General features: G+C 43.5%; 1 protein-coding gene across 1 annotated transcript in view; it reads left to right on the top strand.

Annotated features, from left to right (window-relative positions):
• LOC119120154 (cell migration inducing hyaluronidase 1) overlaps positions 1 to 14,573 on the top strand; it is a 202,252-nt gene that overhangs the window by 172,498 nt on the left and 15,181 nt on the right. Inside the window, exons 22-24 of the mRNA XM_037246786.1 lie at positions 338 to 553; positions 3,321 to 3,532; positions 8,957 to 9,142. Of these exons, the coding sequence (XP_037102681.1) occupies positions 338 to 553; positions 3,321 to 3,532; positions 8,957 to 9,142 (614 nt within the window). The remainder of the gene's footprint in view (positions 1 to 337; positions 554 to 3,320; positions 3,533 to 8,956; positions 9,143 to 14,573) is intronic.

Raw genomic sequence — 14,573 nt, 5'->3', positions numbered from 1 at the left:
CATCAGCACATGTCCGTAGCAGCCTGGGGGAGATGCCATCCGGTCCCGGGGCCTTTCTCTGTTTCAGCTTCCCCAGCTCTCTCCTCACCTGAGCAGGAGTGAAGGAGAGGGGAGGGGGCTGAGATGAGGTTGAAGGCCGTGGTGAGTCATTGAGAGAGATGAGTGATTGTCCATGTGGTGGGCGGGAGGGTGTTAAGTGGCCATGAAGCAGGGGGGAGTGGGTTGATTGTCCATGAGGCAGGCGGGGGGGTGGATCCAGGTATCCAGGCAGGTATCATATATAGATATACGGTATAGAATTTGTTTTTTGCTAAAAATTGCTCTTTCCCTCACGTAGATCACATCACGTGTGTTTTTTGGGGAGCCTGGTCCATGGTTTAATAAGATGCAGATGGATGGGGACAAGACCACTATTTTCCATGACATTGACGGCTCAGTGAGTGAGTATCCCGGAGCTTACCTGGTTAAGGAAGACAACTGGCTGCTCCGTCACCCTGAGTGCATTGATGTGCCTGACTGGAGGGCTGCCATCTGCAGTGGGCACTATGCACAGGTAAGTCATCAACATAGAAACATACTGTTCTTACAACATACAAACACAGCTATTGATTGTATATTGTGGTTCAATTGTTGGTGTCCCAATTTCACAGATTTATGTGTAAACATATCTAATTTTCTTTTGGAAAAGTTCACCGTCACGGAAATCGTTGGTATATGGCAATCATTTTGTACTCCCGGCTTGATGGGCCCATTGTGACCTGCATGTGCCAAGCTAGAAATAGAACGCGCTCCCCGATGCACGTTCCGGCCACAGCGCAGGAAAGCAGCTAAAACACTCACAAGGCAAAGCAAGGCCAAGGTGTTTGCAATGTTTTTATGTTTGAATACAAAGTCAAAGTCAAAGTCAGCTTTATTGTCAATCCTTCATATGTCAAGACACACAAAGAAACCGAAATTCCGTTTCCTCTATCCCACGGTGACGAGACATACAAGTAGACGACACAAAATAAAAACAAGAAGGCACAAATAATAATAAATAATAAATAATAAATAAATAAAACGAGCGATGAATAAATAATAAACCAACAACCCAATAAACGTTAATACGTTCAGTGTTAGTGTTTACATTAATTGCGGGTGGGTCTGGAACGCAACCCCTGCAAAGAAAGAGGATCACTGTATTTTTTTTAATTGTATTAGCATTTCTGTCTTTCCAAGATAATTAAATCCACCATTAACATGCATTCCTTGACTTACATTCACAAGCTACAAATTAGTTATGTCTGCACAGTCTAATTAAAGCCACTACATATGTTGTGTCAAAACTCTGCCTTTTTAATGATAACTACAACCGTGTTCAGTTGACTGCAGACCTCTACCAAGGCCAAACAATCCCAATTTACGTATATCAGCACTAGTTCATTGCACTGTTTGTGCATGTGTATGACAGTGCTTTTTTATTTCCTAGATTAATTCGTTAGTCCCAGTTACAATATTTGCTGTCCAACGATAGCAATGTTTAAGTTTATTTTGCCCAGCTGTACGTACTTAACTTTAGATCTTCAATTTACAGTAATTACATTAACATTCTTGGGAAAAAATGTTGCCATGTTCCATGTTCGTGTTCATAGCTACGTAAATATTCAAAAATGCATTTTCTGTATTGACAGCAAACACTTTGGCATTGAAAAAGATGGAAGCATCATGAAAATCGTTCAGAAATTAGCAAGTTATCGCTTATTTTCAACACACATAACATTTCCTTTGATGGAAATGCCACGAGTGTTGCTGAGCTGGCTACTGTCGTATAACGGCAGTTGACGGACGTGCGCTTTTGTAACAAGTTAAAAGCTTAACGATCATTGATGTGATAGCAATCAAAATCACATTTTTGTGAATTCGTTTTTTATTTCCTAAAAAATGGCTTTTACGCACGCCCGGTCCTATTCTATGGAGCTCTCTTCCATCTCCGTGGCTGGAAGTGCCACCTCCGGGGATGGAAGTCCACGCCGTCACACGCCTGTTAGTCGACGGCGGTGCTTGGGGCCGTGTGGTGGTGAACTATTTATGTTATAGTTATTTGATATATTTTATTTCGTGTAGCAACTTGTATGTTTTTATCGTTACAGTTCAGTAGTCGTTGGCTCGTTGAACTCTTGTTTTTTTAAATAAAGAGCCGTTTACCAAACCCACGTCTTTCCTTGTACTTTGTTAACGCTACAATATAGTTATATACTAGATCTGTGGAATAACGACGATGCTTACGTCAGGGCGCACGCGCGGCGTTGTTGACAAAGAACGAGGAATTTGATCGATGGATTTAATGATTTGGAGTGACACAGATGGTTTGATAATATTATTGCTTATATAATAGTTATTTGATATATAATTTATATGTCAATTTACTTTATAAGTAAATTTTATGTCAACGTCCAGGCATTGTTGACATAAAGAACGATCGATGGATTTAATGATTTGGAGTGACACAGATGGTTTGATCATATTATTGCTTATATAATAGTTATTTGATATATGATTTATGTATCGTTATATGGGCCTGTGGAATATTTTGAAGTGCAAGCGCCGTCAGCGGCGCGCACCCATTGTTGTTATAAAGGATGATCAATGGATTTAATGAATTGGAGTGACACAGATGGTTTTATAAACGTGTTATTTATGTAATAGTTTTTTGAATAACTCTGAATGTTACGTCAGGCCCGTTCTCAGCTCTTCGTTTGTGTTTATGTCACGTTAGCATACCTATCGTTTAGCCTGTTGTTGCTCGTTCATGCCTGTTATTGGTGTTGGATTTTGTCGAATAAATTTCCCCCAAAATGCGACTTATACTCCGGAGCGACTTATATATGGGTTTTTTTTCACGTTATTGTGCATTTTATGGCTAATGCCACCTATATTCCGGAGCGACTTTTAGTCCGAAAAAATCAGTACTATCCAATTTAGAATGTCATTCTTGTTTTTTTTTCACTTTATAAGTAACAAAATTTGTTATATCCAATTTAGAATGTCAAACTTGTTTTTTTCACTTCATAAGTAACAAAATAGAAGTGTAATTATGTAAATCCTTGGTTGAAATCTGGGCGGGACTAGATAAGCAGAATTGCTTCATCCCATTTCAGCAAGTCATGTAATAACAGTGGATGAATTGTACTGAATGGTGACAATGTACAAGCCGAAATAAACAAACAAACATGGACATAAATATTTATATTTAAACCTTTCCAGTTTACTAAATAATACACCAAATACCCAAAAAATTAAGACTTAGATCAGCCTAACAACGCAATGTTTATTTCCTACAGCTCTACGTCCAGACACGTAATCCTGCCAATCTGAACATGCACATAGTAAGAGATGAATACCCTGACCGACCCCTAACTTTAGAGGGTGCGTTGGGAAAGAGGAAGCACTACCAGCAGTTCCAACCAGTTGTCACTTTGGCAAAGGGGTATACCATCCATTGGGACCAAGCCGCACCTGCTGAGGTCACCATCTGGCTTATTAACTTCAACAAGTAAGTGAACATAGTCATGGTTTATAGTAGCAAGATGAAAACGCAGACACAGTGGAACACAAAAAACAGAGATTATGTTGCACTCAAACTGCTTGATTACAAATGTGGATCGTTGAGTGACAATTTTTTAGAGAGGTTCAGTGGCGAACACACATACAGCACAGGTATGTATATGTACATTAATGCTGAATAAAGATTGCACTCAAATTCTGCTTTTATTGTATGACACCCCAGTGTTGGGCAGTAACAACAGTTCAGGTAGTTGAACTACATACCTCAGTAGCATCGTCGTAGAGTCAAAGTCAAAGTCTGCTTTATTGACAATTTCTTCACATGCCGAGACATACAAAGAGATCGAAATTTCGTTTCCTACGATCCCACGGTGACAAGACATATTACACATTCAAGTAAGCAATACAAAAAGTAAAAATAAAAAGGCACATACAATGAGTCACTGTTTTCCAAAGATGATGGCTAAGCTCTGACCAGTAGAAAACTGGGACTCGTTAAAGACAACTTCTGATTAATGTAAAAGATATTTTAATTCTACTAATCTCAGACATTTAGTCAACTTTCCCACCAGGTCTCATCCCAAAAGTCCAGATAAATCTATCTTGATTGACTTGATCTTAAGTAACATGATCCATAGATTTTCTTCCTTCAATGTCGATTGTATTGACCTAAGTGATCATCATCATCATATAGAAGCACTAGGATTCCAAAATGCAAGCCCCGTATTGTTTTCAGAAAGAATTTTAAACATTTTAATGAGCAAGTCTTTCATCATGATTTGTGGGTGGTAAACTGGGAATATATACTAAATCTAATTCTAGACGTAGAGCAATCCTGGACTTTTTTCAAGACATTTTCCTGCAAGTTATAAATAAACATGCAGCTTTGAAGAGATCCATCCATCCATTATCCGTACCGCTTGTCCCCTTGGGGGTCGCGAGTGTGCTGGAGCCTATCCCAGCAGTCATCAGGCAGTCGGCAGGGGCAGACACCCTGTACTGGTTGCCAGCCAATCGCAGAGCACACAGAGACGAACAACCAGTCGCACACGCGCTTATAGGCAATTTGGAGTGCTCAATCGGCCTACCAAGCATGTTTTTGGGATGTGAGAGAAAACCGGAGTTCCCGGGTAAAACTCACGGGGAGAACATGCAAACTCCACACAGGGAAAGCCGAAGGTGGAATCGAACCCACAACCTTCCGAACTTGGAGGTGGATGATTATTGTTATTATATTATCATTATCATTATTCAAATTGAGGCAGCATGGTGGTGCATTGGTTAGCACGTTCACTTCCCAGTTTCAGAGGTGCAGGATTTCATTCCTGCTCTGGCCTTCCTGTGTGGAGTTTGCATGTTCTCCCCTGCTACTCATGTACTACTACAACTACTCCTACTCCTACCCCTATTCCTACTCCTACCCCTATTCCTACTCCTCCGACTACTACTACTACTACTACTACTACTACTACTACTCTTAACATAAAACTCATTCCTCAACAAATTATTGATCATACATTGTTCTCAATGTTAATTCGAATATTTTAATGAATATCAGAGAAGCAGCTATACACGCAGAATATTCCTTTATGTGGTAAATATAAGGCAAAAAATGTTGAAACCTGGCAAAGAATCTTTGGACTGATATGCCAATGAAAGAAATCCACAACCCAGAGTTGCCAAGTATATATGTACTTCAGTACAATATCATTTTATCAATATATTTTTTTATAAATTTTTTGAAATACAAAAATCACATCGCTCTCACCACAAATGTTAACGCAGAGGCTCCTGCCAATTTGTGTATGCTAACTTTTCCACTCATACATACCTACACTGAAAAAAAATACTTGTGTATAGCAACGAGACACAGCAAAGCAGACATAGTCTTATAAAGTCCAATTCCCACCCGTCCTGTTTTCTCCAGAATTTGTCTTAACCAGTCTCTTCTGGGATACAATTTGTCCCCGTCTCTTGGAGAAAATGTAAAAACCAAAAATTGATTTCCTTTGTTGTGTAGTTTAGAAATGTCCCCTGTGCTTTTGTGGTTATTTAAAATTGTCTCGATCTGTTTGTCGATGCATACATCACGCGGACGTGCGCCGGTGCTAAAAGCGACTCACATAAGGCAAGCAGGGAGGGAAATTTAATGGGAAATGTTCATTTTCATTTTGTTTTACAATAGATATTCCTTTCATTATTTGTTTGAATTTTCAAACTGAGAGAAATTTAGGGACAAAAACATGCTCAGATAAGCGTGACACGTGAACATTTGACCGCGGCCACTGTATGTGCATGGCAACATATCATAGCTGAAATGTGGTTAGGGAAGACAAAAAACAACTGGACGTGTGTGTTTGCCGCCATAAATGTTTTAGGTGCACAATGATTTGCATCTCAATAATACATTTGTGTGCATTTTAAAGGGGCATCCTGCATAAATAGAGGGGGCATAGAAAGGCCCAAGTCCATCTTTACAGTTAAAAAGCAAGTTAACTCAACGCGTTAGAATTCTGCACCTTCGAGCTGGCAGTGCGAGTTCCTCAAGTTAGGTGGTTGTCGTAGGAGTAGAAATGCCACCAGTTACATACAGGACTGTCTCAGAAAATTAGAATATTGTGATAAAGTTCTTTATCTTCTGTAATGCAATTAAAAAAACAAAAATGTCATACATTCTGGATTCATTACAACCCAACTGAAATATTGCAAGCCTTTTATTATTTTAATATTGCTGATTATGGCATACAGCTTAAGAAAACTCAAATATCCCATCTCAAAATAATAGAATATCATGAAAAGGTATACTAGTAGGGTATTCAACTAATCACTTGAATGGTCTAATTAACTCGAAACACCTGCAAGGGTTTCCTGAGCCTTGAAAAACACTCAGCTTGGTTCAGTAAACTAAATCACAAGTATGGGGAAGACTGCTGATCTGACTGCTGTCCAGAGGACCATCATTGACACGCTCCATTAGGAGGGTAAGACACAAAAAGAAATTTCTCAAAGAGCAAGCTGTTCACAGAGTGCCGTTTCAAAGCACATCTACAAAAAGTCTGTTGGAAGGGGGAAATGTGGCAGGAAACGCTGCACAACCAAGAGAGATGACCGCAGCCTTAACAGCATTGTGAAGAAGAGTTGCTTCCATAATTTGGGGGAGGTTCAAAGACAGTGGACTGAAGCTGGAGTCTTGGTATCAAAAGCCACTGTTCACGGACGTGTCCGGGAAATGGGCTACAATAGCCTTATTCCCATGGTCAAGTCACTTCTGAACTCAAGACAACAGAAGAAGCGTCTGACTTGGGCTATGGAAAAGAACTGGACAGTTCCAGAGTGGTCCAAAGTCCTCCTTTCAGACGATAGCAAGTTTTGTATTTCATTTAGAAGTCAAGGTGCCAGAGTCTGGAGAAAGGCTGGAGAGAAGCAAAATCCAAGTTCCTTGAAATCCAGTGTGAAGTTCCCACAGTAAGCGATGGTTTGGGGAGCCATGTCAGCTGCTGGTGTTGGTCCACTGTGTTTCATCAAGTCCAGAGTAAATGCAGATTTTAGAGCACTACATGATTCCGTCTGCTGAAGAGCTCTATGGAGATGATGATTTCATTTTCCAGCATGATCTGGCACCTGCCCACAGTGCCAAAACCACCAGTAAATGGTGTACTGACCATGGCATTACTGTCCTCGATTGGCCTGCCAATTCCCCTGACCTGAACCCCATAGATAATTTGTGGGGTATTGTGAAGAAGAAGCTGAAAGACACCAGACTCAACAATGCAAATGAGCTAAAGGCCGCTATTGAAGCATCCTGGGCATCCATAACACCTCAGCAATGCCACAGGCTGATTGCCAACCAAGTACTGAGTGCATCAATGGACATTTTCAAATGTTTGATTTTGTTTTGCTGTTTTAAATCTTGTTTTTATACTTGGTCTGAGGAAATATTCTTATTTTTTGAGATAGGATTTTTGAGTTTTCTTAAGCTGTAAGCCATACTCAGCAATATTAAAATTATAAAAGGCTTGCAATATTTCAGTTGATTTGTAATGAATCCAGAATGTATGACATTTTTGTTTTTTTAATTGCATTACAGAAAATAAAGAACTTTATCACGAAAAATCTAATTTTCTGAGACAGTCCTGTATGTCCATAGCTGATCGTGAAATAAAATCCAAATGAAAATTTGCTTGCTTATGTTTGAAGCAAATGTTTACAACCCCCCCCCTCCTCAAAAAATCACCATTCTATCCCAGGCATCCAACTGTGCTTAGCATGCCCCTGAATTCGCACTGAATAAGGTCCTGTCAGTAAGCCGTACAGAAAGTAATCATCACACTCTAATTGAGTAAGCAGATAGTAGGTATATAAATTTTGTAAGCACCAGACTAATATTGCATTTTAAGCAATTAGCATGGATTTAAAGCCTATGAACGTATATATACTCAGACTTCAGAATCTTTATTATCCCCCGGGGTGGCAATTTGTTTCGCAACAACAGAACAACACAGAGTCACCATTCATTTATCAACATCACACAATATGGGCAGGTGATGCGTTCAATTACACAATCATAATCATTACATTGTGCAGCATCCAGACACCTATACCTCAGGGGCAGGCTCACAATACCTGTTTCAAGAAGTCTATAGTGGTTGGCACAAAGGTGTTCCTATACGTATTTGTTCTGAGCCTAGATAACAAGTACCGGCGGCCAGACGGCAGGAGCCTGTAGTGGAAGGCCAGCAGGTGGGCTATTCTGTCAAACCCTGGTTGGACAGAATAGCCCTAGCTTACCTAGTGGCCCTGGCTCTATACAGCCCAGAAAGCTCCATGAAACCCGTCCCAGCAATACTTAGACATTGTGTCTTAATAGGTTTGTGAGAGGACGGAGATTCACTTACTATGATGAGCCGTTTTAAGATTAAGATTTTATCAGCGTTTAATCTACAAAACTCTGGTCAATTAGTATGACAGGCAGCAAAACTTATTGTTTGTAATACTTCGGGTACTCGCAAAAATGGGCAAGTCTGTCTTGGTGGTCTATTATTGGCACCTGTTGCTCATCTGACGCTGCACCATTGATAGCAATGAAAATGACAATGGCACCATCTGCAGGTGTGTAGCAGGTCACGCAGCATGCCATTGACTTTTGTCTTTGTCAAAAGTCAATGGCATGCTGCGTGACCTGAATAGTTCTGGGTTGTAATCTGATAGATGGTGGCCATCTAGTAAACTATTTAAATGGCTGTGTCACCAAAAAAAATCAAACTTTACAAGTTTAATGCTTAATTTTGAGAAACATGTGTTACATAACAACTAAGTATTGTAGTCCAACTATTCCAACAAAGTTTTTATTAGAGTATTAAATACCCGCAAAACACTAATCCTTTGGACTTCTTGATATCATTTTTTACTACAGAAATGACTGGATCAACGTGGGTGTGTGCTACCCTCAAGGCACTACCTTTGTTGTCATCTCAGACATTCACAATCGCCTGACCAAACAGACCCGGAAGACAGGAGTCTTCATGAGAACAATGCAGAAGGAGAAGATCAACCACTCACATCTGACCAGGAGCTATTACTACTGGGAGGAAGACACAGGGTCAGACACACAAAAATACACAAGTGTCTTACAAATGTGTTATTTGTTATGGATTTGTACAAATGTGACTCTTCATAAATATTGCGAGTTACGTGCGAATATGCATTTTCAGATTATGATTATCATATTTTGATACAGGCGGCTCGGTGGAACACTGTTAGCACGTCCGCCTCATAGTTAGGAGGGTGCAAGTTCGACTCCAGCTCTCCCTGTGTGGAGTTTGCATGTTCTCCCCGTGCCCACGTGGGTTTTTTCCGGGCACTCCGGTTTCCTCCCACATCCCAAAAACATGCTTGGTAGGCCGGTTGAGCACTACAAATTGTCCCTAGCTGTGAGTGCGAATGGTTGTTCGTCTCTGTGTGCCCTGCGATTGGCTGACAACCAGTTCAGGGTGTCCCCCACCTACTGCCTGATGACTGCTGGGATAGGCTCCAGCATGCCTGCAACCCGCATGGGGACAAGCGGTATAGAAAATAGATGGATGGATGGATGGATGGATGGATGGATGGATGGATGGATGGATGGATGGATGGATGGATGGATGGATGGATGGATATTTTTATACATATGTCCACATCAATTTGGGTGATAATCAAGCACCTTTTTTTTTACGAGGCAACATATGGACAGGCAACCTCACAACATGAAGTAGGTAGATATATATTGCGAGTTTTGTTCTAATATTTTAGAGAATAATTATCACATGCCTACACTTGCTCACACAAATTTTGGTGATAATTGGTCAGAGTTTTTGGACGTTGAGTTGTCACATTTTCCACCGTACCCCCTACTGCCGCCCCCCTTTGGCGACGTCATACACTAATTTTATCAGGTGTGTTGCAGTAGGAAGCCATATAAAACATGCAAAGCACCAGATCCCGCAGAGTGGAATATGTGACCTCTGATGTAGTCCATTACCATTTTTGATTGCAGCTTTGTGCTGTACGATTCTCAATTTGAGATTGTACTTTGTCCAACATCGATAATACCACATGGACATTTCAACAAATAAACATCATCTGTAGACATACTATAATTTATTAATTGGTTTTTTTATATTCTGTCGCACGCATGGACGCAAATCACTCCGCGCATTTGGGGTTTGTTGTTAAAATAATAAATTTACTGAAACACACACAACAGCGGCAGTTACAGTCAAGACCCGGCGAAACTCCCACTCACTGTCAACTACTTCCGGGTACTGAGGACCCCCGTAGTTGTCCCAGGTGCCTTATTAAAATCCCCAAATACTCGCCACTGATACAATACAGTACTATTTGCATATAATGGCATATAACGTGTTCGAAAACATATTGAAAAATTAATAAAAAAAATAATTAACATGGCGGGTGAGTATGAATGTCCATTCAAATGTCCCAAAAACCACCATGGGCCCCACAATTCTTTGCCTGTTCTGTGGGTGAGTAAATACTTTAATGGTATGTATTTGAGCACAATATGTACAGTAGATCTACCCCATCTATAATTACCATTGACCTCTCGGGGCAATCAATTTTTACTTGCAAGCTTAGGTTCCTCAATGGCAACAGGGAAGACACCACAGTAATAAGGTTCTTGCTTCTCCTAATTACCCCCTCTGTCATAACTTGTCTGAGGAACTGTCCATAAAGGATGTTATCATCATCATTGGTTTAAAGTCCGCTTTCCAGGCGCCGCTGGGTTGGACTGGATTCTCAATATGGCTTTCTTCCACCGGGGACGGTCCATGGCCATCTCGTGGTTGAGAGTCCTATACTGAGAAAATTTTGGGAGCAAAACTTTTTACAGCCGGATGCCCTTCCTGACACCAACCCAGGGGAAATTGATTTTCTGTAGGGGTTGACTCCCTTAGCCCATTCCTCTCCCGAGGAGCCCACTGGGCAGTGGTACTATTTAACCCATAGTTGGGGGCTGGTTCGTGGGCACCAGGGCGTGTCCACACACCGGTGGGCCTGCGTGCCGCACGTCTAGGGGCCAAACCTCCTCCGAGTCCCTTGTAGTTTAGCCTGGGTCCGTGTTGTACCCAGTTACCATGTGTCGCCGCGTGGAGGCACTACATAGGGCTTGCTGTTAGAGAGGCTATGTACTGGCAGGGAGAGACTTACGCACTCGGCTCTCCCGTTCGCATACTGCTAGCCAGCGGTGAGGGTTGACAGTGAGAAGTGACATGCACTGGGCACTCCACCAACACTCCACCAACACACTAGACGCATCATAACAACCCGACTTGGTCTTATGAAGTCAGACACACATGTTATCTTTGAGTGATTTGGAGTGGTGGCTTTCTGCACGTAAAATAATGTTCCCATCAGTTTGTATATGATCAATAGTAGTGTTTGATGTTTTTTTGTTCATTGACAGAAATAAGTAAATCTATTAAATGTTTCATATCTGTGTTGTGTTCCACAGTAGATTTCAGGAAAGGCTATTTATTATTAGGATAATGTCTGAACCGAAATAATGAGTCTTCTGAACCTATGAACAAACAAAGAATGTCATCAATGTATCTCTTTAATATGATAGTGTTTAAATTAGTTGCTAGGACTACAAATGTAGAGGTTTGCATAATTGAACGCAAAGGGAGAACTTAAGTGTCCTAATCTACCTCTTGATAACATCATATCTGCAATATAACTATGTGTGTATAGACATCGACATTTTGTACTGATAGATGGATACATCGACATTTTGTACTGATAGATACATCGACATTTTGTACTGATGGATGGATAGATAGATAGATAGATAGATAGATAGATAGATAGATAGATAGATAGATAGATAGATAGATAGATAGATAGATAGATAGATAGATAGATAGATAGATAGAAAGTTAAAGTCCCAATGATCGTCACACACACATCTAGGTGTGGTGAAATTTGTCCTCTGCATTTAACCCATCCCGTGTGATTTTGATCCATCCCCTGGGGGAGAGGGGAGCAGTGAGCAGCAGCGGTGCCGCGCTCGGGAATCATTTGGTGATCTGACGCCCCAATTCCAACCCTTAATGCTGAGTGCCAAGCAGGGAGGCAATGGGTCCCATTTTTATAGTCTTTGGTATTGTCAGACTTGGAGCAGGGAGAGGACTCGGATGCAGAGTGCCAACAAAAGGTGTTTATTCTCTCAGGCTGAAAACAGCACAAAAAACAAAAGGCGCCTCAAAATGAGGGACAAAAAGGCTGGAGACAGCAAAAACCAAAAGCGCCTCAAAACGAGGGAAAAAGGCTGGAGACAGCAAAACAAAAGCGCCTCAAAACGAGGGAAATACGATGGCAAAAACCTAACTAAAAAAAAACACAGAGCTCAGGCTGGACAAAAGGTATCTTCTAACTATGATCTCTAAGGGGATTTCTGTGACTTACGTGATCGCTAGTGTTCAAGACGGGACAAGACGCACAGGCACAAGACAAGGAGAAGACGCAGGCTATATACACACACACAGAAGGGGGAGGACACAGGTGCACACAATTGGGATCAGGGAAGTCAAGTGGCCTGACGCGCAGAGGAAGGACCCACGAACTGAAACGAGAGGAGAGTTACCAAAACAAAACAGGAAGTGACAATACGAAGAACAGGACAAGACAAAAACAACCCACAAAACACGAAAGCATGACATAACCCCCCCCTCTAGGGCCGGATCCCAGACGGGCCAGGAGCATCAGGGTGGCACCCATTGCCGCTCCTCTGGCCCATAACCCTCCCAGTCCACCAGGAACTGCCAGCCCCGCCCCCACCTGCGCACCGCCAACAGCTCCTTGACTGTGTAAGCCGGCCCACCCCCCACTGTCCGCGGAGCCGGAGGCGGCGCGGGACCCGGCACCAACCCACTGTCCTTGGCTGGTTTGACCCTCCCGACGTGGAAGGTGGGATGAACGGCAAGGGACCTGGGCAGGCGGAGTCGCACAGCGGCTGGGCTAACGACCTTGGAGATGGGGAACGGACCCACAAAACGGGGGGCCAGCTTCCTGGAGCCCACCTGGAGGGGAAGGTCCTGTGTGGACAGCCAGACCCGTTGGCCCCGCCGGTAGACGGGCGCCGGTCGTCGCCTCCGGTCGGCCATCCTCTTGACCCTATCACCTTGGCGGACCAGCGTGGCTCGTGCCGCCGCCCAGATGCAACGACAGGGACTCACCACGGCGCGCGCCGAGGTAACGGACACCTCCGGCTCACTGTCGGGGAAGACCGGGGGCTGGTAGCCAAAAACGCACATGAAGGGGGACATCCCGGTAGCCGTGGTAGGCAGGGAGTTATGGGCGTATTCCACCCACGTGAGGTTCTTGCTCCACGAGGAGGGGTTTTGGGCCACTAGGCAGCGGAGGCCTGTTTCCAGCTGCTGGTTTATGCGCTCTGCTTGGCCATTCGCCTCCGGGTGATAGCCCGAAGTGAGGCTCACGGTGGCTCCTATGAGCTTGCAAAACTCCTTCCAAAATCTGGATACAAATTGGGGACCCCTATCAGAAACGACGTCTCGCGGGAATCCGTGAATTCTGAAGATGTGGTTCATCATGACTTCTGCCGTTCGCTTCGCCGAAGGCAACTTGGGCAGGGCAATGAAGTGAGCCATTTTGGAAAATCGGTCCACTACGGTGAGTATAGTCGTCTTCCCCTTTGACGCAGGGAGCCCCGTGACAAAGTCCACCGAGATTTCGGCCCATGGACGAGAAGGAATGGGGAGGGGTTGCAGCAGACCCACCCGGGCGCCGGGGGTGTTCTTGTTCCGAGCACAGACGGAGCATGCTGCGACGTATTCCCTGACGTCTGCCCCCATGGATGGCCACCAGAATCGCTGTTGTATCACATACAGGGTTCTTCGCATGCCTGGATGACAGGCGAGCCCGGAGGTGTGTGCCCAGTGGACAACCTGGGAACGCAGCCTGGGGCGAATAAACAGTCGATTGTCGGGGCATCCCCTAGGGGGTGGTTCGTCGCCGTTTGCCTGCTTCATCAGGCCTTCTATGGGCCAAGTAACTGCTCCCACCACACAGTGTAGAATGGGTTCAGGCTCCTTGGGCACCGGGTCTGGACTGTAGATGCGTGATAACGCGTCAGGGTTAGTGTTCTTGGCCCCCGGTCTGTAAGACAAAGTGAAATTGAACCGATTAAAAAAGAGGGACCAACGAGCCTGGCGTGAATTCAGTCGTTGAGCCTTCTTGATGTATTGTAAGTTCTTGTGGTCAGTCCAAACCAGGAAAGGTTGCTGGGATCCCTCCAGCCAGTGTCTCCATTCTTCGAGGGCCAGTTTGACCGCCAACAACTCTCGATCTCCCACATCATAATTCTGCTCGGTGGACGTCAGCCGTCGGGACAGGAACGCGCACGGATGAAGCTTGTTGTCGGCCTGGGCTCTCTGCGACAAGATGGCGCCGATTCCCCGACTGGAGGCGTCAACCTCCACCACAAACTGACGAGATGGGTCGGGCAGCATGAGGAT

Source organism: Syngnathus acus, chromosome 3, assembly GCF_901709675.1.
Source record: "Syngnathus acus chromosome 3, fSynAcu1.2, whole genome shotgun sequence".
Lineage (NCBI taxonomy): Eukaryota > Metazoa > Chordata > Actinopteri > Syngnathiformes > Syngnathidae > Syngnathus > Syngnathus acus.
The sequence above is the reverse complement of the archived record's forward strand: the minus strand, read 5'-3'. Positions and strand labels throughout refer to the sequence as shown.